This window comes from Camelus dromedarius, chromosome 4, assembly GCF_036321535.1.
Source record: "Camelus dromedarius isolate mCamDro1 chromosome 4, mCamDro1.pat, whole genome shotgun sequence".
NCBI classification, from domain to species: Eukaryota; Metazoa; Chordata; class Mammalia; order Artiodactyla; family Camelidae; genus Camelus; species Camelus dromedarius.
Window position 1 is genome coordinate 48,321,625 of NC_087439.1, and position 27,604 is coordinate 48,349,228.

A 27,604-nucleotide genomic window follows, 5' to 3' on the forward strand; every position below is an offset into this window, starting at 1 on the left:
GTTCCTTGGGTGACTGAAGTAGGACCCATGCCTTGTGGAAATAGGGGTGCTGGCCTCTACACTGCCATTCAGAGATCATTTGAGTTGTGGTGGGGACATTGGTTTGATTGTGGTGAAGCTGTAAGTGCTCAATAAAAATTTACTGAATGAATGAGCCAAATGAATGATTCCAATTTGAATAAATGAGGCCAGTTTTGAAAGCATTTTTTATTCTTAAGAATTCTGTGATTAAATTTTAGCAGACTCTTTTGAATGAATTGTAACTTCTCCCCTAAATATGGCCTAAGTTTAACAGCAAAAGGATTAGGAAATGGAATGAACTTTTACTGAGTGCCTGACATACGCCAGATATTTTGCTGATGTTTGTATATTTATTTAAGCTTTGTAACCATTTTGCAGTGGAGGAAATTAGAGTTCAGGGCTTAAGTAACTTGTCAGTGGCTTTAAGGGGAGCAAGTGGCAGAGCTGGGATTCAGGTCCAGGTTTATGTGTCCAGGGTCCATTCTCTGACTCTCTAACTTGGCATTTGACCTTTTCTTGCCAGCAAATGTGAAAGACACATGAAACAGACTTTAGCTAGAGGTAGGAAGGATTCTAAAGAAGGGGGTGTGGTATGGCACAGGCATACTGCTTGTCCCTCAGTAGTATGTGATTTGGGGTCTTGAATTACCCATCTCTAAGATTGGAGGGTTGGAGTCGATGACATCTGAGTGGGGTGACCACATAGCCCAGTTTGCCAGGGAAGCCCTGATATATACCTGTTGTACCAAGGCAACTATTACTAGTACCCCCTTCCACTTTTCTGAAGTGTTCCACTGTGGATCGTAAATTCTAAGACTGCCCTATATATGACATTCTTCCCAAGTCTTAATTTCTATGATTTCAAGTTGAATCTCATAATTTCTTTGATTACTGAAGCAACAGGGATTTTCATTTTCCAGGCCTGTGAGCTATAACGGACTAATAGCACACAAAGTGACCTCTGTCTAGAGTTTGTTTTGCATTTCTGATACAGATTTTTTTCTGCCATTGTCTCTTTCCTTTAAAGGTACACTAGTTAATCCCCTTCTGGTTAACTTGGTTCCAGTTAATTTGAGGTCATTATATAAACATTTGTTTCTACTAATAGTGGTTACCACTTAAATTGAGTGCTTAGAATAAGTCAGGCTAAGTGCTGAGTGCATTATCTCATTTAATGCACTTATTAATACTATAAGATAGTCTCTCACGTTCTAGATAAGGAAACTGAGGCACAGAGTAATTAAGTGACTTCCAAGGAAGAGATGAAAGCAGGTCTTCCTAATCTCTTAACCATTCTACTATATTAAGATATGTATACACACACATACAGAGCAGATAATTTTTTAAAAGTATCAGGCCTCCTAAATTCCCACTGACCTTTCCTATATTTATCAGTGTCAGTCATAATCTTTGTAAATTATGTCTTCCTTTGCTTCCACCATCCATCTTTTACCTCAGAGTAGAAGCATTTGCCTCAAGTAAACTGACAACAGATTTTGACTACGATGCAAGTTCTCAGGAAAAACAAGAAAGAATACTTACTTATTCCATGGACCTCCTTCTTCTTCTTTTTTTTTTTTTAATTTGTCTTTCTTTACCAGAGTATAAAGCAGAAAACAGACACTTGCTTTTTCATTTATATTTACACAGATGATACTTAGAATAAAAACCACCAGTTGACACTCTTACCGTTCTGCTCTTATTTATTGTCTGGCTAACTTTCAAAAGACACAGATGTCTAGGGTAGACCCTATCCCACCATTTAAACCATCCTGATGACATAAGTACCAAAATGTGCATGTTTACATAGTGCAGTGGTATGAAAAACATTTTCTTCCTTTACAGTCCCTGACTATAAACAGGGAAAATCAATTTCATGCCAAAAATTTTTGGGCACTTTAACAGTCATCACATTTCTGCTAATAAAATAACAAAATTGGTATTACAAGTTAAAATGTAAAGGCCTAACAGTTTTTACAAATACGCAAATAATCTGCTACTTAGACATAAAAAGTCAAGTTCTTTCATATCACCAAGTAAGGCACCATTGGATTAAACATTTTTCTTGGTTTTTACTAAGTAAAATGCATATTGAAATAAATACTGAACACTGAATTTTAATACTGTAATACATTTCAATAAAAAGTGATATGTGAATATTAAAATACTGTATTGCATCTTGAATACATTTGTCTGAAGTTTTTATGGGGAAGAAAACATGTAAGCTCTGGTTTCAGGAAAGAAAATATTAATTTTTGTGATATGCCACAGTTGATTTTAGCATACAACTTACTCACAGTTTTGGATGTGATTAGGTTTCTAACTTTCAAAAAAAAGGATGTACATGTATTAATGGAATATTCACTTTAAAAATGCATTCTAAAACACCTCTATCCTGGATGAACAGCAACTTTGAGCTGTGACCCTGTTTCAAACTTAGGATGGCACCTGCAAAGTTGGAATATACAAAGAAATTGGCCATTCTTACTAAACCTTACAAAAATTCAGACCCATTTTCTTCAGGTTAGACTATACTCTGCCATATTTGCTGGGAAAGCCCAACTCTCTCTTTTCTGAAGTGGGTCACTAGGCTTTATTTTATCGTAGGGGTTTTTATCAATTATTGATACCCAATCAAAGAATTCAAAATAAAATGATGCTGCTATATTGCCAAAATATTAGAGATTAAAAAATTTTTAAATACTTTGCCAAGCTTGTTACACCTTTTTATTTCTTGATTCTCTTTGTGTAAAGGGCACCAAGTGAATGTATGAAACACAAAGGGTAGGGGAGAGAGGGGAAAAAAAACCCACGTTCTCTAATGTACTAATAATAAGCCTAGGAGTGTGGCAAGGAAAGTTATAAAAATACAATATATTCAAATGGGCAACTTCATAATTTATTAGACATCCCATTTATTAGAACTCTAAGTTCTTCTGCTTTTATATAAATGAAACAATTATTCTATAAATAGGAATGCTTCTTGCAAAATTTTCTTTGGACTGATTCTTGTTAGCGCCTACCAGTAATACTTGAATACACAGAAACCATGATACAAAGTTTAGGTAGATATACATATACATATATAGCCATGTGCTTTTAAAAAATAAGTAATGGTAATTTTAAACATAATCAACCATATAAAACATCTAAATGGAAATCTTTTTTTCTAACTCTATAGCTAGATTTAAAAGTCCCAATAAGGTTTTGTAAACAAAATCATACAAAAAAGGCAAGGCTGGCTCACCACTATGGTCCTTTGGGGGAGCTTTATTTTTTGCATAGCTCCAAGGCAAATGATTCTCCCAGGCAGATTCAAAACAAATTCCCTCCCATTTCCAGCAGCAATCTCTTTCTCTCTACCGCATAAGCATCAGATTTAGATTTTTAGCGTTTTTGCCCATCAACTCAAATCTGCTCCCTTCTTCCACGTATCTGGTTTGCTACCTTCCCCTGACTTCCCCCCACAACTATGGAGCCTATGAGCTTCTCCGCCCTAAGGAACAATATGGGCTGGAGAGGAATGAAGTCACTTCAAATGCATATGGCAGGAGGCCAACCGAGAGGTGAGCTCAGAGCAGCTGGTTCTGAGCCCCAGATCCCGACTGGCTTTCAGTCTCTTTCCAATGGCTTTTATTCCACTTGGCTGTAAAGCCTATTAAAACCTGACCTTGGTACTGTGAAGCAACACTTGTATACAGATTTCAAGGGAAGAGGGGAAAATAAGGCAGCAAAATCCTAGGTCAAGCTGCCAAACAAGGTGTTGGGTCCTAACTTTATTTTTAGTTACCTCTTGAATTGCTAAAGCTTAACTTGCCTTTTTTGGTTTTTAAACAAGAAGTTTTTGCACTAGCCTCTATCTTCTAGACCTGCGCTGTCCAATATGGTAACCACCAACCACGTGTAGCTACTGAGCACTTGAAATGTGATAAGCCCGAATGGAAATGTGTTCTAAGTGTAAAATACACACTGGATTTTGAAGACTTAGTACCAAAAAAAAAAAGAATGTAAAATATTTCGTTAAAAATGTTATATTGATTGCAGGTTGAAATGATATTTTGGATGTTAGGGTTAAATAAAATATATTAAAATTAATTTCACCTATTTCTTTTCCTTTTTCAATGTGGCTGCTAGAAATTTATAAATTGTGTATGTGGCTCACATTATATTTCTATTGGACAGCTCTGTCCTAGAGCTTACCTCAGACCGCCAAGGACTGGACATCCTGTAACCGCAAACATTTTACGTGAGCAATTTGCTTAGGTGGTCTGTGGTTCAGGGAAACAGACAGGAGGCCAAGCATGCAAAAAAGGCATGAAAGCAAACAGCTCTCAGGAACTTTAATATTGTAGTCTGTAGCAAATAAGCAGTGAATGTTTGAATTTGGTTTGTTCAAAGTTGGGACACAATTTATTTCTGCCTACTTGCTACAAAAGCCTATAGACCCCCAAGAAGCCAACACCAGCAGGCTATAGCTAAAGCAAGCGAGAGCTTTGAGAATGTACACAATATAAAAAGCGAGGTGCATTTCTTTACTGCATTCCTACCCTGCACACACGTATTCCCATGTCACTTCCCTTCTTCCCCAATGCCAGTGTGCAGGGGACTAGGGAAGACAAGGGGAGGAGGCTGTGCGCCTCTTGGACAGCAACAACAGAATAAGCTCTTGGGCTTGGGTGGAGAAGAGCAGGTGAGGATCACCTCGGGATGGGAGGAAGGGGTGGGGCACCCCTTTCTCTTCGGTTGGATCCACCTTGATGAAAAAAATAGACAAAACATAGATTTTAGTTAGAAAGTTTATGTTCTCACTGTAAAAATTCAAGGATGATTGCAAAAGTACCCACTACACCTTCCTGCCCCCACCATGACCAAGGCTATAAATAACTAGCACATGTGCATGAGAAATGGAGGGAAGAATCAAGTAAGGATCTGAACAAACTTTACGAGAGAAGATGACCCACCACTGGCTACTGAGTACTTGTGCAAAGTTAAGAAAGTTTTTCAAAAATTACTGTTTTCTCATCACAAACATAGTATCTGGTTATTATAGATAGAGAAAATATGTAGATAAGCAAAGCAAAACTTCACCAATGCTTGTCCCACCAGAGATAACCAATAACATAATGTGTACATTTTCCATTTATTTTCTGTATATAAACAGTTCTTTTTTCTTCCAAAAATAGGATCATACATTGTCCATTTCAACACTTTTCAAAGTCACTACTCTTTACAAATGTATTAATGATACATTGTGTTCTATTATATAAGTCTACTATAGTTTACTTATCTAATCAATCCCCTTTTGTTGGGCATTTGGGTATCTTCTAATTTCTAAACAATGCTTTTTTCGATAACAGCTATCCTAATAGGTATAAAGTGGTATTTCACTGTAGTTTTGTTTGCATTTTCCTAATGATCAGTGATGTCAAACATATTTTCATGTCCTTATTGGCCATCTGTATATCTTCTTCTGAGAAATGTCTATTTGAGTATTCAACTCATTTAAAAATTGGGTTATTTGTTTAGTTGTTGAATCATAGGAATTCTTTATATATTCTAGATACTAATCTTTTATCAGATATATAATTTGCAAATATTTTATCTCATTTCATAGGTTTTTCTCTTCACTCTGTTGATAAACACATGTTCTTTTAAAAACTATGTGTATTGGTGAGCTATCAGCACACCATAGCCAGGTTTAAAATCCATTCATAATTTTAAAATTCATTTGTCTCATGCCCATCTTTTGAGGATCTAACAGGTCGAAATGAAGCCAGGTGCTCAGATGCCACAAGCAGGTCTACCAGGGGCTTGTGTCAAGTGTCAATCGAGTAGGTCTGCCATGGCCACTGCTCTGAGACTCAGGAGGGCTGGCACTGACAGATTCCTCAGCAGGCAGCCGCTTCCCTGACCAAAGTAGCCCACTAAGGGATTTCCGAGATAGAACACATCTCTGAGCAAGGGGAGGAGTTAAGAGGAAAATACTGGCAGTCTTGTTACTTTGCCTCTTCCTTTTTTCATCCCAACCAAATCTTTTCTTGGACATGCACCCGGTTTACATCTGGATGTAAACCAGCCATATGTCATGGAGTCTTGACTATCAACTGACACACCACAAATGGTTAGCAGCCTTGTGCAAAGCTGCAATTAAGTGGCACTGTTCAGGGTTGTCTGGGTACAGGAACAAAATAAGACCACTCCATTGTATTTTAACCATTATCATTATAAAATGTTAAAGATGCCTAATGCTAGAAATATTTTTAAAATCTACAAAACCATTTTGGGGGGCAGTGGAAATTAATTCACCGATTTAAGAAATATTTTTAAATGCCTAGTATATTTTAAGCTCTGTGCCACTTGAAGAAGACACAACAGTGAGCAGGACACAGTTCAGTCCTCAGGTTGCAGACAGTCTTACAGGCAGGAGGCTGGGGGAGGGAATGTGTTCTGCTATTAAATTCAAAATCTAGAGAGGTTGGGAAGGATGGTCCTGTTACTGACTTAACCATACAAATAGCACAGAGAGGGTCGAGGGGCAGAGAGAGAACGCAAGGATATCTGTCCCATGTGAAGACTTACTTTTCACCAAAAAATTTCAACCACCAACTCCTGTATGATAACTTTATACAGTTATGCCTCTTTTATTAGGCACCGTCTAGAATGCTGTATTTCACATAAATAAGTTTTTCTAGGAATTAAACTTTTCCTTTCAAGCAGTGATTATTGTTTACTTCTGGCATTTTTTTTTTTCAGGGAAATATTTTCTAATTCTTCAACAGCAGCACAAAGCACAATTTTACTTGTTCTTAATACTCCTACAGAAACATCTGGTATTGTCCAGTGCTGTCATACCTAGCACAACTCTGTGTCCCTGGCTCCTCCTTTGACCCAAGACTGCCATCTATCTCTTCTCCCTGAAGTCAGTGATTTTGCTTCCAACCAACCTTAACTTCAGCCGGTATTAATCTGCTCTAAAGGTGGGAACTAACCAGCCAAAAATCAAGACTTGTGTGGTGAGAGAGTCCGTAGGCTCAGAGTATGTGAAGGAACTCTGCTAGGGAGTGAGGACGTGGCTAGGGACATCGTGACAGTGGTCTGACATGCTCAAACACTTCTTCTCCACACCTCTCTGGCTTGGGAGTTTGGTTCTGAACCTAAGGCTGTTACAAGACCGAGCCTCATCAGTGATACATATACATTTTGTGCTAATTCTTTCTTAGTTCTATACATTTACTGTTGTGAAATATCAGTTTTTCTATTTCCTCCTCTTCACATTTTGCCCCCTACTGGGGGAAAAGTGATTCACTTCTTTATGGTAGCATTACATCTACAAGCAGAAAACCCAGAAACAATCCAAATGTCCAATAATGGCAAACTAAATTATCATATGCTGACTTGATAGAATCCTATAAAATAAAAACTATGTGATAAAATAGGGAAGTGTTTACTCAGCAATGTTATATAAACCTCACCACCAAAAAAACCCATACTCTATAATTATAACGATATAAATTAATCAGAATTAGACAGATAAAAATTAGAAGATAACTTGGTAAAATGAAAATATCTGTTATGTGGAGAGATTATGGGTTACTTAAAATTTTCATGTGATGCTCTGTAAAGCTGTAATTAAAAAGATCAAAGCAGTTACAGTGAGTTTTGTTCTAATTAATTAACAAGACATTTTGCTAGTCTCAAAACTAGTAGGAATAGAAGATTTCTCTAATTGTACCATCTTAGGAAGATCAAAATGGGGAAACATTGTCCAAACAAGCAAAATAATAAAATGTACAAGCAAACTAAAGGTATTTTGAGCTTAAAATGACACATTAAGATAATAATTTCTCATACGTATTCTGGATGTTTCCATTTCCTTCACTGAGTGTAGAAGGGGAGTGTACTAGAATTCAGATAGCTCCAAATTCAGGAGTGATTTCTCTGAAATCTCTTCACTCCAGGCAAGCGGCCTGGATTTCCTATAAAACCCCTCAGCTGTGTATAATTCAGGCTCTCAAGTATGAAGCCACCCAAAGCCCTTGTAGAAATACTCACTCCGGCTTTCATTTCTTGCCAGTTTACTGGGATAACTTTTGGTTGTTGGTACATATGGCTCTGGAGGTGGCAAATCCGAAATGGGATGGAAGTAGAATCTGCTTTCCCACTCATCTGGGAGAGAGAAACAAACAGTACCTTCAGTAACAGACAACCTGCTCTGAAGATTTATGTATTGAAGGGCGCAGAATGAAATACAGAGAGAACTGCAGAAATCACTTCTAGTTTTATGCCCAGAAGTTTAGAGAGAAGCTGACAGTGCGACAAATGTTACTGATGAGCACGCTGATAAAACAGAGTGCTCTGCAAATCAAACCAAAGACAGATCCAAGTGATCTTAATTGGAGTGACTAGGACTCAGCCAGTCCCTCTCAGGAGCTGGAAGCTAAGATTTGGGACACCTTTCTTAATTATTCCTCCACCAGTGGAAGGAATAACTAGGACATTCTGACAACATTGGCAGAGATAAGCCAGTTAAATCTGCAAGCCACTGAGCTCTTACCTACAGCAAACTCTTCAGAAAAGTAGGTAATAAGAAAGTAAACTATAAAAATGGTTCTTTTCAGAATTCTGGAATCTCTGGAAAATTAACCAAAATGAGACTCAAACAAGGAACAGGGAAAAATGATCTGCTTTTTGGGGGAGTGGAGGAAGGGAGACTACTATTTTTCATTTGAAATCATGGTGGGCCCTGGAATGGTTAGATAGATTAGTGGTGTGCAGTATGATTAACAGTGAGGGTCATACAAACAAGAAATGTTAATACAAACAACAAACGCAAACATCTGCGATTCAGTTGTTGTCCTGTCATATAGCTTGCATGTTTCCAAGGGGCTGGGACCATACCGCACCTTCACATGAAGAGTCTTGGAAGCCATTTCTAATTGTGGATGGTGGAGGTGGGGGAGGCGCCCCAGCACCAGGCCTGTCAGGAGGAAGAGGAGGCCGGGGCCCACCTCGGGGACTATCTATTCCACTCCTGGACGGCAACTGAGGGGTGGCAGGCAGGGCCCGAGACGTGCTGCCATTTCTGTTTATTGGAGGAGGTGGTGGGAGAGGACCTGGAGCAAAAGAAAAATGAGGTTTAGTGCTGTAGCTTATATCCTACATTACTGTTATCACAGTCATCATCAACATGCAGTTAATGAGCGCCTGCTGGAGACATGCCCTTTTACTAGAGAATACAGAGAAATGGTGGAGACTTCCTAGGAGAGTTAGCCAAGAAACGAGAAGGCACATATAAACACAGAAAGGTACAGATGTACACACATTGGATCAAGTGCACACTGATAGCTAAATGGCTGCTTGGCTTTGCATTGCATTAGTATTGACATTGGAGATGATACAGTTGAGAACAGGTAATCATCTATTTATACTGACTGTATACTTTAAAAAAAATTTAAATTCCTTTTAAATAGGTATTGAACTAATCACTGTGACATACTTATTAAGTAAATGCTTTTTTAAAAAAGAATTTTTAAAAAGAATAAGATAGTTATGAAGTTATTTTAGGTCTTCAGAGGGACTAAGTTCTTTAAATGCATAGTATTATTGCTAATTATACAAGCATGTTTCTGTGGTGCAGATGATCTATTTCCAGGCAGAAGCAGGATCAAGAACCCAAATATCAGCCATCCTGAGACCAGCAGGAGTTCCTTCTTGGTTCCTCCTCATTGGGGAGGCAGATTAGCACAAACAAACAGCTAAATGATGTGCCTGCTTATAAATGCTGGTGCAGGATCCTGGGCCCGAGCAAACTGGTTATCCTATGGAACTTGATTTCCTGTCTACAAAAGAGCACCTTTCTCACAGCACTGTTGCCAGAAATAATTAGTAAAAAAGCAAAATAAAGAATCCTATATAAGTATTTGGAACCATTTCATAAAAAAATGCAGTAGTGTGATATAATCAGAAAAGCTTAAGTTCTTAGAAAATTGAAGTAAATTATTCTTTTTGATAGTACAAAGGAACATATCTTGCTTTCCCCATCCTCCAAATGCAGAGGCTATTTGGATTATGAATACATTAAAAAGAAAAAAAGAACCTGGGCATTTCTCATACAAATCAAAATGGCCTTAGTAATTACCCCTGATCTTCAGCAGTGCGCTCCACTAGCAAGATGCTGACATTTTATGTATTTTATGTATATCTTATGGTGTTATAAATACCTCTTAGTAACTGCAGATTCAGAATCCAACTAGAGGATCTCAACAACCCATCCAAGATATCCCTTCCTAGAAGTCTTTGCTCAGATCCTTGATGCAGGTGGGAAGCATGTCCAGCCCAGGTTCGTCTCTCAAGGAGTCTTTTGTACCTCAGCTGGTTGGGTTTATTTATTGCCCCATCTGCTTCTGATTGCTGGAGTCCCGGTCAGTATGAGTAGATTTATCAGAGGAAGAAGTGGCTCACATGCTGTGGGCCTAACGTCAGTGGTTGTACCACCACGTAACTGTCACTAACTGCCAACTAGACCTCCAATACTATGTAACCTGATCACTTGCTCTCTTTCAAAGTAACTGTTCATGTTCTGAACTCTCTCACCCTCTAGCCCCCTGCTCCAAACCTACGCAAACATAATAGAAAACAGACTTCTGTTTCCTGTTGGTGGCATGGTAATAAAAATGATCATTTACTGAATGCTGCTCCATGCAGCGAAATAAGCTAACCATTATACACACTTGTCTCATTTAATTCTTACAACAACCCTGAGGAGTACAGGGACAGCAGGCAAGGTCTCAGAAGTGTTGGAAGGTTAAAGAGCCCCAAGTCAGGATGCTAATAAGTGGAAGAGTAGGATTTGACTCCAAATCTGTCAACTTCTAGAGCACTCCCCTAGTAATGAAGCCAAGCCACCTCTCAAAATACAGATGGCCCTTGATGACCTCTCACATGTTCCTTGTGGAACTGTAAATTGGTAGGAATTTTCTAGTGGCCAATTTGGCAGTATCTATGAAATCCGTAGTTTACTATGTACATCCATTGACCTAGAAATTCCAATTCTAGGAATTCATTCAAAGGAAATGCATAGAGATGTGCGTAGATATCTAGCTGAAGGGCTGTATCCCTCCATTATCTGCAACAGCAAATCTCTAGAGATGGCCTGTATGACCAAGTGACTTATAAATAAGCCAAGGTACTTTTGTAGGATTTAATGTTAAGCAACCAGGAAAAGTCAGGTTGTAAAAGAGTAATCATATCAGAAAATGTTAATGAGATATTGTTAAATAAAAACCAAATTGCCAACAGTATATGTAATGTGATACTGATTTTGTGAACATGTATATATATGCATTTTTAAAAGACTGAAAGGGTATATATAAACAATGTTATATCTGGATGGTGGTGGTGAAAAGATTGTAAGTGATTTTTTTTCTTTATACTTTTCTGTATTTTCTATAATAAACAAGTGTGACTTATGTACTGTCAGAAACAACGACCATTTTAACTATATGTCACTGCCTGTCCTGTTTGGGGGAATAGTTAATCTGTTGATTCATACATTTGGTAGAGCCATGCAGACAGCTCCTCAGCCACTTTGGGGGAAAATCCACAGCTGTTGGATAAGAAGAAAATGTTGCATTTCATTCATCTGACTACTTGTTTTTATTTAAGAATACTTGATGACATGGCACAATGTCTAGGGGATTGCATTGAACTGACTGGTAACTTTTTATATTTGTAGCTGACTCTCCCTGGCAAAGCCATTTGAAGGAGTGGTTCTCAAACTTTGCCACACATTACAGTCACTGGGGAGCTTCTAATTATCCTGATGCCCAGTCTGCAGCCCAGTCTGCAACCCAGACCAGTGAAACCAGAAGCCTTGGGATAGGGACCCAGGCACTGCGGCCTTTAAAGCTCCCCAGGTGATTCAGTATGTGATCAAGTTTGAGGACTACTGGTTTTAAAAATGGTGTTCATTAGGTTCCTGAAGTCACAGGGTCAAAGGTCAGTTAGCTTTTCATACATCAAAAAATACCCCATTTCCAGACATCTTGTATGTATGATAAGGTTAAACTTGAAAAGTAGAGAGTTCTTCAGAATCCATCAACAACCAAAAAAAAAAAAAAAAAAAAAAACAAACCCGAAAAAGCGCCTAATACAAGTAGGAGAGAGAGTACAAGCTCCTTACGTTTCATTTCACAGGAAAAACTCTGAAAGTTCTTCCTTAGACCCACATTGCTCAGCCCTGAGTTGGGGCACAGATGGGCTCCAGCAGGTCCTTCAATCCATGAAACAGCAGGCAAAATTTGAGCTTATGGTTATGAGCTTTTTTATGGAAAGGCCTTATACCTTTATCTGATTCGCTGAGGGAATCTATGGGCCAGAGATGTGAACAAACAGCAAGATGGACTCTACTATGTGTCTTAAACCAGCAGGGAAGTCGCCTCAAAGCATGACTGATGAAAAGAGAAGTACCGGAGACATTCACTAGCCCTAAATAACTGCCTTTCTGGTTGGAATAATGGGCCCTCCTGCAGGAGATGGGAAATTTAGTTCCCAGTTGAGACAGCAAAAGTTCACTTCAGGGACACAGAGGAGTGGAGTGATGAGATGGATGGTGAAAGTTCTAGCCTCTTCTTTATTAACGTGGCTAGGGATCTTTTAACCTTATTGGTTACTCAGTCTCCTCACCTCTGAAACATGGACAGAAAAACTGGTCCCTCTCTCCTCTGAGGTTCACGTGAGGTCAAGAGGAAATCTTAGGACTTATGTGTCATTTAAAAGATCAAAGCAGCCTCAGAGTTCCCTTAAAGTTTCGGTGGACTCGATTCACGTCACTGGTGACTCCGGGGCCGGCGGGGATGTAGGGGGACGGCCCACCGCACGCCCTGCCATACCTGATCTTCCCGGCGGGTCCCTCACCGGAGGAGGGGGTCTCTCACTGGGCGGGGGAGGAAGAGGGCCCGACCGTCCTGGTGAGGGCAAGGGAGGCGCGGACGACGAAGACGAGAGGGACAAATTGCGCTGCGGAAGCCTCGGGATTTCGTCGCCACCAGCGGAGCCCGGGGGCAGCGGGGGAGGGCCCGGCCTGCTGGGCGGCGGCGGCGGCGGCGGGGCCTGCGAGGCGGCGGGCGGCCGCGGGGTGGAGGGCACCGGCGGCTTGCTGTTCTGAGGGGGCGGCGGCGGGGCGGCCTCCCTGTGGATGGAGGGCCGGCTGCCCACCGGAGGGGGCGGAGGAGGGGGTTTGTCCTCCAAGGCCCGGCTCGGCGTGGGGGGTAGGGGCGGCCTGTTGGAGAAAGGCGAGGAGGAGCCTGAGGGGGTCTGACGTACGGAGCCTCCTCCGAAAGCAGCACCTCGGTTTCCGGGGAAAGGCGGGGGAGTCGGCCCAGGGCTGGGCTGCCTGGGGGCCCCGGGCACTGGGGGGGACCCCCGGTTGTGCAGACTCGACTGAATGGGTCTTGGCGTGTTGGGTACCGGAGGGGGAATGTTATCAGGCTTTGCGCCCACGTCGGGCCTAGGGGGAGGCATTCGGTTCCTCTGAGGCTCCAGGTGTCCGCTTCTGAGGCCCGGAGAAGGCACAGGGAACCTCCCTGGGCCACTTGGGGGTGAGAAAGGTTTGGCAGCCGTGGCTCTTCCTCCTGGTGGCAAAATTGGGGGTCGGCTTCCTCCAGAATCTGAAGAACAAGGGGGAAAAATCAGAAAATTAGGAGCCTCAAAGGAAATCAGAGAACTAGAGTATATTGCCAGCTACTGGAAGTCCTCTCTTGGATGCTATAAAGTATAGGTAACTATTATTTCTAGGAATTAGGTTTCGTGTGGTCCTTTCTGGAGACGGAGGAGTAGATCACAGCTCTCTGTTTCTCTTCTAGTCCCAGATTCTACAACCCACGAGCTTCCAAAGTGATTCTGGAGAGATCTCTTGGCATTATGTATGGACAAGAACCAGGATGAAGTTGGTAAGTTCTGGAGAGATCCCTGTTCATTACCAGAGGACAAGAACAGGATGGCACTGGCACATGAGAGTTCTGCTAATGATTTTCTCTTCTCTGGGTCACCCTCTCTGTCCCCTCGCCCTGCACCTCTCAGGTTTGAAAAATAATTTAGCCATCTTAGGTGAAGAAATTAGTTATCCCAATATAACTTTCTATATGGGAGGGCTTACCTAGTCCCTTTGAAGAGAAATTTCCAAGAGAAGATGAAAAAATATAATGGAAGAGTTATAATTGAAATAAGAAACTGTCAAAGGAAAAAGAAACTGTCAAAGTTTAAGTGAAAGAGTTGACATCAGTGGATGCTCTTGATCTGCAAACAAGTAGGCAGCTATACAACTTTTCTCCCTACTAAGCTCAGCTTCCACCTCAATACTGACAGGACGGAACAATCCTACTACACACTTAATATTCAGTTGCTTTGGTTCAACAAAGGGAAGAACTAAAGAGGAATCAAAGTTAGGGAAAAATTGAAACCACCACCCCAGAATCTCTTAGAACCCAAGCTAATTCTCAAAAAATGCTTAGCTTGAAAACTAGTTCAACCATGAGCTAATTAATGTACCAAGTATTTATTGAGTACCTGCTATACTATATATCAGCCATTCTAGATGTTCTTCGAGATGGAGGAGTAAACAAAATAGAAAAGATCCAGCTCTCTTGTAGTTTACATTCTAGTGGGGAAGATAAACAATAAACCAGGAAACATACAAACACTTTCAGATCATTGTAAGTACTAAAAAGAAACCAAAATAGGGTCAATGAAGAGTGCCCAGAGAGGCCAGGATAGCTGGGGTGGGTGTGGATGGCTCTTCTGAGGGTATGACATTTAAGCTGAGGCCAACCATTGAAAGAGGAGGAAAAGACGTGCTTTAGTCTGAGGGCCAGCAAGTGCAAAGGCCCTAAGGTGGAAATGAGCTTCGGGTTACAAGATCAAGGTTTACGTGCCTGGGGCACAGTGAGCATGGAGGAGAACCCTATGAAATGTAGCCTGAGTAGCCAGCAGGGGCCAGGTCTTAAAGAGCCTTGTAGGCCAGAAGGAATTTAGATTTTATCCAGGGCACAATGAGAGACATTTGGCTGGATTTATACAGTGGAGTAACATGAACTCTAGAGAGAATTTTTTATTTTGACGTTAGTACTAGAAAAAGCTGTAAGTTACTTGACTGTGCAGTATATTTCTATGTCATCCACTTGTGATGTTATATCTTCCAAGTTCGGATTAAAGGTACAGCAACTATCCACATATACATTACACAGACAGGATCTAGTAGGTGGATGCTATACTATGAACGCGTATACTTCTGGTACACCATTTTGTGTGCTAACTTAAATTCCATATGCATTTTATCATTTCATTTCCTGTTGCCTTTTGCCTGAATTTCTCCACCTATTGTTAAAGTACTGAACATATGCATTTGTCAGCTGCCTCAGATCCTTTTGGTTTTAAATAAATAAATAAATTTAAATTTAAATGCAGATCTGGCAAGATAGGATCCCTCATATTATTAAGTCTCTTCCTAGATTTTTGACCATCCAAAGTTAAAACAGTCAGAGCTAAATAATCCCTGAGGATTCAGTAACTTTATCTTCATATGAATATGAGAATTTTATACTTTCCCAGTGGACATTTTAAAAGACCATAGAATTAGAAATAAAATTCTTCTAACACAATAAACATTAAAAAATAAAGTTTCATGATAAAATTTCTTGAGCTACTGTCACAGTCAGGGGAGAGAGCCTCATGCACTTCGTGAGGTTTTTCATTTAGGCATGACCAGGTTCAACTTTTCTCTGCCATCATGTTCACAAACAGTCCTGTAGGACTCCTTTCCATGGCTTTCTGCAGAGAATACTTAGAATCACTGGCCCCCAATTGCCAAATGTCTGTCATACAAAACACCTTTTTTAGATTTAGTGAGATATGTAATTCTATTCCATGTGACATGCTCCACCATGTGTTTGACAAGAGACTCACAAGTATTTACTATACTAGACAGCTGGGTCAGACTATCTCACAAAGAAAGCTGAATCTGCCAAGGCACCAGGCAGTTTCCAGGGGTGGCAAGGTCCATTTGCTCCTTCCTTTTTTTCCTACTCTATCTCACCCTTTAGAAAAGTACAAGTTACCCCAAGGACATTGGGCAAACATTTAATAGCTGGATGGAGCTGTCTGATCCTGATTTAAAAAAAAAAAAGATGCTAAATAGAGTCCCTCTTATAAAACAGTGTTAACATTTCAAGAAATCTAAAATGTTTTAAAGGGCGCAGTGCCTTGGAGGAGGTGCCAGGCCTCAAAACCACCAGACTCCGCCTTGTCTTCAGTTCCTAAGACAGAAGGAAACTCTCCTTACCATTCTCCCTATTGGCTGTGGATCTCAACTTCGGCATTCCAGCCTGGAACAGTCCTCCCAAACCGGGTGGTCCACCCCCTCCAAAACTGCCACTGCCGCCACCACCACCACCGCTGCCACCTCCTCCACCAAAGCCGCCGCCACCACCACCACCAGGTCCTTTAGGTTCTGTGGAAGGAAGAAAACACAATCATTTTATGATGGTGTATGAAGACATCACCAGAGAACATCACCAGTCCTCGCCCAAGTAAACAACAGTGACACAACGGGGAGCTGGCTGAGCCCAGGTCCATGGTGGCCAACTGGGATTTCATTAAAGTGCAGGATTTTAAGGATTCACCCCCAGTCAGAAAAGCAGGGGCTTCTTTCCACTTCAGGGCAGTCACAAACCCAGTGGTGGAAGAATCAGTAATAGATAATGACTTTGCCCTACTTGGCTAGCTGCCATATGAGTTAATATCTATTTTTTCTATATCATAAGGTTTGGCAAATAGATGTATCTTCAAAGAAGTCTCAAGGGAAGAGGAGATGCAATAAAAGGTGAGAAGAAAGGGAAGAGTAAAAATAAGGAGAAAAAAAATCCTGTAATTTTGTTCCATGGAAATATCTATTGTTTTGATGTATTTTTCTCTGCCGATTTTTTTTTCATTTTATATATATTTTTCTTCAAATTAAGACCAAATTCACTACATAGTTTTTAGCCTGCTTTTTTCACCTAACACTTTATGGTTAGCATTTCCCATGTCATTAAATGTTCTTTGAAAACATGAGTTTAAAGGATTGCATTGTATTTTAGAACATGAATTTACTGTAATTTATTTAACCATCTACTTATCTGATGGCCTTTCAGGTTGATTTCAACTTTTTAAGATCGTAAAGCCCAACAGTAGACTTTAACATTAAAAAAACTCTTGTTTTATTTTGCATTTGTTGCTAGAAAATTGTGAAAGATTTTGAAATGGGCAAACAAGCAACAAAAAAAGAAAAGGAAGATGAAAAAGATTACTAAGCATCCAGCCTAACCTTCTGGGTTATTTCGCATTGCTTTTGAGCTAGTTTACAACTCTGTAAGTTGTAAAAAACTGATAATATCACAAATGATATTTGTCCTTAAAAATGCAAATTGGTGTGTTCGGTGTAAGGCAATTGATTATTGACCCATTTTGCACCTATTTCTAAGTTCATTTCAACACTTACCTGCCTATATATGTGTGGTACTTTGAATTCTCCTTTGAATTGATATTATATTGATTCCCTCTAATAGCTAAATAAAATCTTTGATATGTTTATTTTATGTCTCTATGAAAGCCATGGTTATACTCTCTTTAAAAAAATGTCTCTTAACAATTTATGTGTGTATGTATTATGAGGTTAAAAATTATTTAAAATTCTACTCCTGGAAAACCTTGTTGAGTCTTTGATGAGTATTACATGAGATCTACAAATTAATCTGGGAGAACTGACACTTTTATGATATTTAGACTTTATAGAAACATGGTATATTTTCCCATATCTTCTGATTTATTCAGTAAAGTTTTGTAACTTTTATGATATGGGTCACCTATGCTTCTTTAGGGTCACTTCAAATACATTTGTGCTTGTTGAAATTATAAAAGGGGTATTTTTCCTACTATATTTTGAATTTGGTTATTAATTGGCATCAGGAAATTTCACTTGCTATCTAATAAATCACTTTGCTGTATTTTCTAAATTTTATTTTAAAAATTTTACCTTGGAATTTCTAGTAGACATACGGTCTGCAAATAATAAAGGTTTTACCCCGTCTTTATAATGTTTTATTAATTTAAAAAAATATTTTAAGTAATCATAAAGAATATATATACATTTATATATTTATTTTTTAAATTGTTATTAGTATTAACTTTAAAAATAAAGAAAATCATATTTTGATTTTAATGAGAATACCTCTGATGTTTCAAGTTATATATCAACTATTGGTTTGAAATCTTTTATTTTCTTCTTTCTAAATATTTGTGGTTAGCAAGGATCCTTCCACTTTGGGATTTTAAGACTTTCTTATGGCATGGAATTTTATCAAATGCTATATCAGGAGCTGCTAAGATCATTATATAGTTTTCCTTATTTAATATGTTGGATATATAGACTTCCTAACATTAAAAAATGGGACATTTAAAAAAAAGGGGATAAACCCTGGTCTTGGTAAAGCATTTTTTTTAAATATACTATTGAATTAGAGTTTTTGTTTTTTTAGTTAGTATCTTCTCATCTGTGATCATAAGTCATCTACAGTAGGGTTCTTAGCCTTGGAACTACTGACATTTTGAGTGAGATATTTCGTTGTTGTGGGAGGCTGTCTTGTTCTCTGTAGCATGTTTACAGCATCCCTCACCTCTGTTGGTTGATGTCAGTAGGAACCCCTCCCTCATCAAGCTGTGATAACTAAAAATGCCTCAGGCATTTCCACATGTCCTCTGAGACACTGATACACAAGCTTTCTTTTTGGATATAAGCTGCCTTTGTCATGTTTTGATATTATGATCATGCCAGTTTCATTACACCTATCAGATAGCTTTTCATGTCTTCCTATATTTAGGAATGATTTATACAGTGTTTGAATTAGCTGTTTCTTAAAATCTGAAATCATTTACTGATAAAATCATCTGGCTCTAAAGCTTTTTAGAGAAGAAGTCATTTGATAAGGTTTTCAACTTTTTCCTTGTTCATTGAGGTTTCATGAGTGAATTTTGGAAAATTTGGTAAATTAGTGCTTTTCTTAATTTCTTTAAGAGTTCAAAATGTTTTAGCATATAATTTTATTGTAGAATCCTTCATTTTTAAAGATTTGCTTTGAAGTTTTTATTTAATCTGCTTTCCAAGTTCTATTTTATTCATTTGTGTTTTCTTTTTTTCTGGGTTGGATTTATCATAAATCTGTCAGCTCTGTATCTTTTCTAGGTATGGAACTTTCTGGGATATTTATGGGAGCTCTGCTGATAGAAAAAACAATCTGACAATGAGCTCACAAGAATTACTCAACCTAATAAGATATATCAAATTAGAAAAACAATTTCTGGAAGTATATGCAAAATTGCTTCCATATAAAATTTAAAATTTTTACTAATTTTAATTATTGCCAATAATATTAGTAATGCCCTTGTCATTCCAATATTATTCATTGTTGAATGATACATTTTGGAATACTGCATTTCATAGGACACCTTTAGATGGTATTGAACATTAAAAGAGATAGATGTATCTATCAGACATCCATTAATTAGTGTTCTTGGAACATCTGTGTATCTTTCAGATGGAGAAGCTAAAGTAGTTGAGGATAGCTAACTGGCTCCAGGTCACTTTATTAGCAATTAAATTGCAGGACAAGGCTGACCTCAAGAGTTATATCATGCATAACCATGGTCAACATTTTGACAGAGTCAAGGGAGATTTCACCTGCAAATACAAAACCACGGATGGACTTTGCCACTCGAAAAGAGCCTGTGATAACAGTACTGGTGTCCAATGAAGTGCACGGACAGTAAGGGCATGCATTGGATTGTATCTTGCATCCACCAACCAAAGTGCATTCTTAAACATCACTGAACAGCTGGAAGGAAGAACTAACACTTATCTCCATTTAATGAGAGAAGTGTATCTTGAAGAATATAATGAATTTCCACTAGTGGACTCAGGACTAGGCCCCAGACTGTCCTTTCTCCTTCAACATCTAGGGAATTCACATCCACCTCTCCAGAGCCTAGGCTCCCTGTCATAGTGGAGAGAACTGCTGGGCTCTGTCCTAGAGGCAGGCAGTTTGTGGAGCTCCTCTGGCCCCATACCAGGTACCACACCTCAATGGTTGTTAAACCAAGGCTCCCCAGATACAAGTGAAATTGCTGGGCTCCCCTAGGGAGAATCTTGTGACACAGATCAGAAGGACTAAGGGATTCATTATACAAAAACCACATTGGTTTTGTGGGCATTCTGACCCAGAGGGAAGACTCTGTCAAGAATCAAAGACCCCATAGTTCCACTGCAGTGTGTGCATTCTCGTCTGCACCACCCTGCCTGGTAACAGAGCAACATTCAAAGGCCTTTGTCTTGGTTTTCCTCTTTTTCCATCTTCCTCCCACACCAACGTTCTCACCTAACTCTGATCTTCCTCTTCTACTCATTAGGTACTTTTCCTAGAAATTCCTAAGCACTTCTAACCCTCCACTTGGCTATAATCCTGCATCGTTATTTATTTGTCTACAAAGCTCCCTCTGGTGATTTAGGACAGTCAGTCTATTTCCCATTGAGTCCAAATGGGATCTGTGGTCTAGGATGAATTCTGGGGACATCTGACTGGCAGTGGAAATGTCTAGGAGTGGGAGGAGATAGTCTTGAGACCTGATTATTAACTTCCAGTAGATTCTAGTCATGTATAATGTTTCATTCTGTTGTAAATATTAGTAAGTAGCCCTGTATGTGAGTACTTGTTTGTTTATACATACCATGACTTGTTCCAGAAAGTACCTCAGATTTAAGATGGGCAGATAAGCAAAATTGTGATCTCATTTCCTCTTTCTCCCAGCTCCCAATAATCATATCTAACACTTGAATTACACATTCCAGACAACATAGGAGCATTGTCTCATTTGATGCACACAACAAACTTGTGAGGGCAATAGAACAGGTTTTTCCCCATTTTAGAAACGAAGACAAAGGGTTGGAGATGGTCAGGGCTCGAACCCACATTCTCTGATTCCAAGACTAGGGCTTTTTCCATATTTCATGCTGCCTTTTGATCTGTGGTAAGATAAGCAAAGGGTTAATTTCCAGAATGTGTTGTAAAGTGTTGTGAATAATTCAGAGAATCGCTGCTGTGTGTGTCTTGGACAAAGAATTATTATACTGGCTTCCCGCAGCATTAGAGGGAACCCAAGCCAGAGCCATGGTCTACAATGAGTGATACAGTCCCTTATTCTGCTAGCTTTGCAGCTGTTGTTAACAAAAAAAAAGAAAAAAGAAAAAAATTGGGGGGGGGGTGGAAAGGATAGGGTTGATTGTTAGGCCATAAGCCATTTATCTCCATGGAAAATAACCTTTTTTCACTTACTGTCCAGTATCGGTGCACTTCTGTCATTGGTGACTGTCTTCTTTAGTTTCTTCCCTTTGTTGATGTCGGAGAGAAGAGCATTTCTCCCAGCCTGCTCTGACTTGTTCAAGGTAGGCTTTTCTGTATTGGCCTGAAAGGAAGCCATGCAAACTTGTATTCATCTTTTGAATTAAAATCGTGTACTACGACATTCAGTCGGGACAGCTAGAGTACGGGAAGCTTGTTATTAAGGTTCTTGGCGATAGGCTGTAAATTCTCCACAAGTTTTAGACCCGATGTCATTCTTTTTAAGACCCAGACATTTGGGAGCAGATGCAGCAATAAATCACATTCATTTTTAATGCAGGAGGAGTCAGTCCCTGATAAAAGTCACCGAAAATTCAGACCACAATCTGGCTGTAACTGAAAAAGCCAGGGTTGGATGGCTAGAAACGAGAAGGGAATTGTAAGTCTGAGAGGAATCTGCAGAATACTACGAGACTTCACTCTCTAGAATGTTCTCTAGAGAACAGCTTCTCTTTCCTGTCTTTTGGAGCTAATCTGGTGCAAGACGAAAACTATCTTTAGCAAAAAGGGTTGGCTGTATTTTTTTAAATCCACCAAAATTTTAGAAAATAATTCCCTCTGCTTACGTTGCCAAAGATTTTTTTCTTTTTACTTTAAGGCCAATTCAAAGTATAATTTACATATAGTAAAATCACCCTTTTAGTGTATAGTCTGATGAGTTTTGACAAACGTATACAGTCGTGCAGCCACCACCACAATCAAGATATACAACATTTCCATTATCCTCCAAACTCCTTTCACTCCCTCTGGTCTGAGGTGTTTCTGATGTTTAATCCTTTTGAAAGTTTAGCCCACAGAGACTGCACAGTGGACAAAAGTAATGCTTTCAAATCTCTGAGTATTTTCTATAATTTCAGAATTCCTGAGAAAGAGCCTTACTGTGCAGTTGGAATCTTGTTTCTTCAGAGTTACTTCGGGGAGTGGGGACACTAGGAGCCTGGCAGCTGGACTTGGAAGTAGGCGCATGCCTGCGTCTGTCGCACTGGAAACCGGCTTGTCTGGCCCAGTCCCAGGGAGAGTCGTCTTCCCCAAGCCCAGAGGTGCTTCTGGTAGACATGAGAGTCCTTCTAGGCTGGCCTGGCCCTTCTGAAAGCCCTTCTGATTTCAGAGGTGCTGGTGAGGGCCACAGCGAGCAAACCTGGGCAGGCTCAACTGGATACTTGGCCCAGCTATTCATTAGAGGCAGAGGGAAAGCTAAGAAAAACCCGGAAGGAGGCTGCACAGAATCCGTGTGTATTAAGCTGAAAGGGTCTTAAAATAATTAAATTATAAGCTAGTACTTGCTCACCACCACAGCAGCTAACATTCAGACAGCTTTTGCTATGGTCAGGCACCATTTTCAGCATTTTATGTACATTAATTCATTTAGTCCTCATCAACCCTGAGTTATTATTTCCATTTTAGAGCCAAGGAAACTAAGGCACAGAGAAGTTAAATCATCACCCCAGTCACCCAGCTACGGAGATGAGGAGCTCAGATTCAAGGCCTGGCAGTCTGACTCCAGGGCCTCCCCTATAACCTGGCAGAAGGACAAATGTGAGGTCTCGAATGCCCCTTCCCCGAATTGGGCAGATGTGGTTAAAGAGTACAGATCTGCAACTAAAAGATGAGTAAGTTCTGGAGATCCAATGACCAGCATAGTGACTATAGTTAACAATGTTTTATTATACACTTCAAAGTTGTTGAGAGACCAGAACTTAACTAATCTCACAAAAAGAAATGATCGTTATGTGATGTGACAGAGGTGTTAGCTAAAACTATGGTGGTAATTATATTGTAATATATAAATGTATCAAATCAGGATGCTATACACCTTAAACTTACAAAATGTTATATGTCAATTATATCTCAGTTGAAAAACTTAATACATAAAATGCCCCTTCCCCACTGGCCTCAACCCCTCTCTGAAACAAGCCCCTTAAGAGCCCCCTGGTAGTCAGTTCCAGAAAGGCTCTTTGCATATACAGTTGGCTTTTGCTAATGGGGCCCTCCTCTACTGCTCTAAAACTTGTTTTTATAACTTAACATGCCATGGGCATCTTGGAAAGAGCTTTTCAAATTACCTATTGTCTTCATTTTAAGGACAAAAAACCCTGAAGCCCAGCAAGGTTAAGTGACCTGTCCATATTGGTTCTCTTAATGGTTTGAGGTCAGCAACTGTCCCTGGCCTCCTGTTCCGCCTCAAAATTTATTTTGACATCTGACCCCCGCTGGGTGCTGACTTCTCTCACGTGGCCAGTACCCTTAGCTGGGCTGTTCCACTGGATGGTGTCCCTTGGTGGCCACCAACCTCCTTCCCCTTTCCTCACCTCTGTCTCCTATGTCTCTAGGGTCTTGCTTTTAGTCAGATAATAATGGACAGAAATGAGTTGATAGGATAAGCCAGGGTTTCCCAAACTTCAATCATTCTGGTATAATTTTCATGGTTTTTATCATCTTCTCGTGCTACCTGTGTTATTATTTAATATTTTTCATTAGGTCAGTTCACTATATTATTTACTACACTATTTCTCAGTGAATATTTTCTTTAAAATTAACTCGCTATTAAACCCTGGGTGTGTTATCACTTTTAGAATATACATTAAACACATGAGCATTAAAATTAAAAAAAATCAAGGTATGTGCCACCCAGCAGTGGTACACAACCTATACTTTTGGGGAAATATAAACTAATTCTACATTAGCCAGATCTGAGCTTTTCAAACTTATCTAAGTGAAGGACCAATTTCTAAGAAAAAAATTTCCTATCCATTATGGACCAATATTTTGTAAAATAACAATGATTAGAAAAATGAGTTAGTTTAAAAAAGACACACAAGATACAATCTTCGAAACAACAGATGTAACACCACTATCAGATTGCTGTGTTTCTAAGTGCTTACTCTAAATTTCCATACTTATCTCTAACCAGGACTTGGAAGATCACACTTTGAAGAGCAATGAGCTAATCAGTGGTCTGTTCTTCCACCCAGGTCCAACCTTAGATGGGCTGTATAAATGTGTCCCATAGAAGCCCAGGCCAGACTTTTCCTCTCTGAGCTTCAGGTTCCCCAAGCGAAAAGTGAAGGGCCCATCACTGGGAGGCTCCTTAGCAGCGAAGGCTTCACATGCTGAGGGGGTTGGGGTGGGCTTTGCATTGGGGTGTGCCTGGGAGCTTTTCTGTACCACCATATGGAGGGCTGCCAGTTTCCTGGAAGGGGGTGCACTAAACTTCTGAGGACAGGTCTATCAGGGAGCCAGGATGAGCCAAGAGAAGAAATTCCTTCAGAAAGTAGACATGGACAAATTAAAAGGGGGAAGTAAGTATGTGGGAGAGGTGGGGGTGGGAGGCGGGGGATAGCTGTCAACAACATAGAGTGGGAAGAAATGGGGGGAAAGGCAGAGGGGGAAAAAACAGGAGAGAGTCTGGAGGACACTTTAATGGCTGCATTTTCAGACAGAGAGACTTGGGTTTTTGGACTATCCTGCCCAGAAGTTAAAGGCTAGAAGCTGAGTCCCTTTGAATGACAACAGTGCAGGCTGGGCAGAAATGCTCCTGTGAGCCTGTGTTGGGCCAGCACGTTTGAATGAACACGACATGTCTCCCTGGATGGACTCGGCGGAGGAAACCTAGTTAATCCACATCCCATGTGTGTTCTCTGTGTCACACAAGACCTTAGACTACAAAATGTTTTTGTGTTGTATCTTACTCCAGCACCTGGAAACCTTGCCATATCACGTTTAAGCCACAATGCAAACACACTGAACACAAACAGGTGTTCTGGGTTCGAGGTGGTTGGGCTTGCTTCATGCATGGATCATGGACAGCGAGAGCCACTCACCAGAGCAAACGTGGGCGGCGGCGGGGGCGCTGGAGGGGGCGGGACGGGCATCCTGGGCACTTAGTTAGGCTTTCAACAGTCTGGCTGATAAATCTATAAAAACAAAACAAAGAAACAAAACACGGTCATGGACTAGACCCTTTAGTAATACTCTGTCCTGATCTTTCCTTCTCTTTTCCCATCAAAGTGACAGCTATTCACATGGACCCACTTTTATAAGAGTGGAATTCCTTCACAACATGGCTAAGATGTTACTGTTCTTGAAGGACCCATGCAGGGGAGGCTTCTCAGCCACATTGCCTGGAGATACTGGAAGCAAAATCCAGCACTTCACACCGCTCAATTCTACCACCCGCCAAAGCGGGTCAGGGGAAGGACCCTGCCCCATGGCCTGAGAAAGCTGGGAGGTTATCAGGAAACTGCTAGAAATGGGTCCCGGCCAAGTCCCATGTTCAAGTGGCAGCTCTGCCTCACTCATCTCTGCAACTGGATCCTTTCTCGCTCTCCCAGTCCCGCCCACTCCACGTCTGCTGCTGTACTTGTTGGTCAGAGATCCCCAACAGACATCCATTTGAGTCCCATAGCACCAGAGGAATGCAAAGATGAATCCCCTGTTCTTGCCCTCACCTTACAGTCCTCCAGGGAAAGGAGACAGGGATAAGGTGAGGCAGGTAAGACGGCCAAGGAGGCTGGATTCCTACCTTTGTGCTACTTGGCATTTCCTTACAAGATCCAAATGGGAAAAAAAGATGAGGTGGAATCAAACTTCTGACTCTGGGCTCTTTGCCAGAAGCAGGCTTCCTTAGGAAGGCTTTCTGCAGAGGGTGACTGCTCTGGGGACAAAGTGGGGGCTGGACTCTGCGGCTGTGGGAGAGCACAGGGAAGCCCTAGTGGGCAGCAGCGGAGAAGGGGGCAGCCTGGCAAACATCAGGGGCTGAAGAAACGATGGTGAAGATGTGCCCCAGGAGTTATGTCAGCCACAAACGCCATCTCTCTTCCCCTAATCCTTGGAGTCCCATCCCTGGGTCTCAGCAGAAGCCCCAGGGCCCAGCCCCCACCCTCTTTCTCACCCCTAAGTCTCCAAGCTTCTCCCACCCAGACCTCGCTACTCCTGGATCAGCAGTGGTCTTGGATCAGCAGTGGGCATCATCCATGGCTGTTAGAAATGTCAAATCTCAGCCCCTCTGCCCACACTGAATTCCTTTCAGCGTTTTAACAAGACCCCTGGGAGATACACATGCACCAAGGTCTGAGAAGCCTGGTTGTAGTCTGAGCCTTAAACCAAGTGAGCAGCCTGGGACACTGACCACCTGAAAAACACTGTTTCTATGGAACTTGTGTCCTGAATTTCAAACAGTAGAATTATCTTTAATTTTCAATAGTCTCTTAATTATAAAAAATAATTTCTTAGAATTCAAAGTATTAATTTAGTTCAACCACTAAAAGTTAATGTGGAAAACTTACACCTTGAAACACATACAACTGACCCTTGAACAACGGGTTTGAATTGCACGAGTCCACTTAGATGTGATGTTTTTTCAACAGTAAATATTACAGTACTACACTGTCCATGGTTGGTTGAATCCGGGGATGCGGAGCGGGATAGAGGGGTCCCGCAGTACAGAGGGCTGACTGTGTGCGGAGGGTCAGCACCCCTAACCCCCATGTTGTTCAGGGGTCAGCTGTACTTTCTACTAAAGTTTTGCTGGATGGCTGGGCTTCTGTGAACAGAAATGGAATGGAGACGCTAAGAGGACATGGCCAGACTCATCAAAGCTTCTGGAAGACAGGAATTAGGACAGTCTGGAACAGTTCTGTTCCGAGTGCCGTTCTAGAAAATGAAATTTGGAAAACTCAAGAGTAGCAACAGCTGCTCTCATTTATTGACAGTAAGTTAGATAATAAACGGTGCTTTCTTTCCGTCGTCTCTAACGCTTACGATGACACTGCAAACTAGCAATGATTCCACTCATTTTACAGAGGACACTGGGATGCAGAAAAATTAATAACTCACCCAGAGACCTGTGAGGGTCATTCACATCAAGTCCTTTTGATTCCTGCTCTTTTTAGATAAGCATTTCTAAGCAGATTAAGGGCTAACTAGTACTGCAGTTCACCTGTAAACTAGGTCAGAATTGGTTTTCAGTAAGAGCCTGTCTCAGAGAGACACTCTTTTAAGATGTGTTCCTGACATGGCTCTTTTCTGCGTGACACCAATCAGTTGCCCGTGGGCCGTGTGAACAGTGCAAGCAGGGCTGGGGGCCTGTGTCTGGAGGCCTA

The 27,604-nt window shown here is 40.6% G+C and overlaps 1 protein-coding gene across 4 annotated transcripts in view; it reads right to left on the bottom strand.

Annotated features, from left to right (window-relative positions):
- Positions 1-1,706: 1,706 nt before the first annotated feature.
- Positions 1,707-27,604, bottom strand: part of WIPF1 (WAS/WASL interacting protein family member 1) — a 117,183-nt gene continuing 91,285 nt past the window's right edge. For 3 of the 4 annotated variants that reach the window (XM_064484917.1, XM_031451686.2, XM_064484916.1), the window contains exons 2-8: positions 25,325-25,417; positions 21,438-21,567; positions 16,358-16,525; positions 12,912-13,688; positions 8,925-9,134; positions 8,074-8,187; positions 1,707-4,774 (exon numbers count right to left, since the gene is read on the bottom strand). In XM_064484917.1, coding sequence (XP_064340987.1) covers positions 4,719-4,774; positions 8,074-8,187; positions 8,925-9,134; positions 12,912-13,688; positions 16,358-16,525; positions 21,438-21,567; positions 25,325-25,375 — 1,506 coding nt within the window. In that variant the 5' untranslated portion in view covers positions 25,376-25,417 and the 3' untranslated portion in view covers positions 1,707-4,718. Of the gene's footprint in view, positions 4,775-8,073; positions 8,188-8,924; positions 9,135-12,911; positions 13,689-16,357; positions 16,526-21,437; positions 21,568-22,382; positions 22,673-25,324; positions 25,418-27,604 lie in introns of those variants that run through there. The other variant, XM_064484915.1, reaches the window with a different exon arrangement.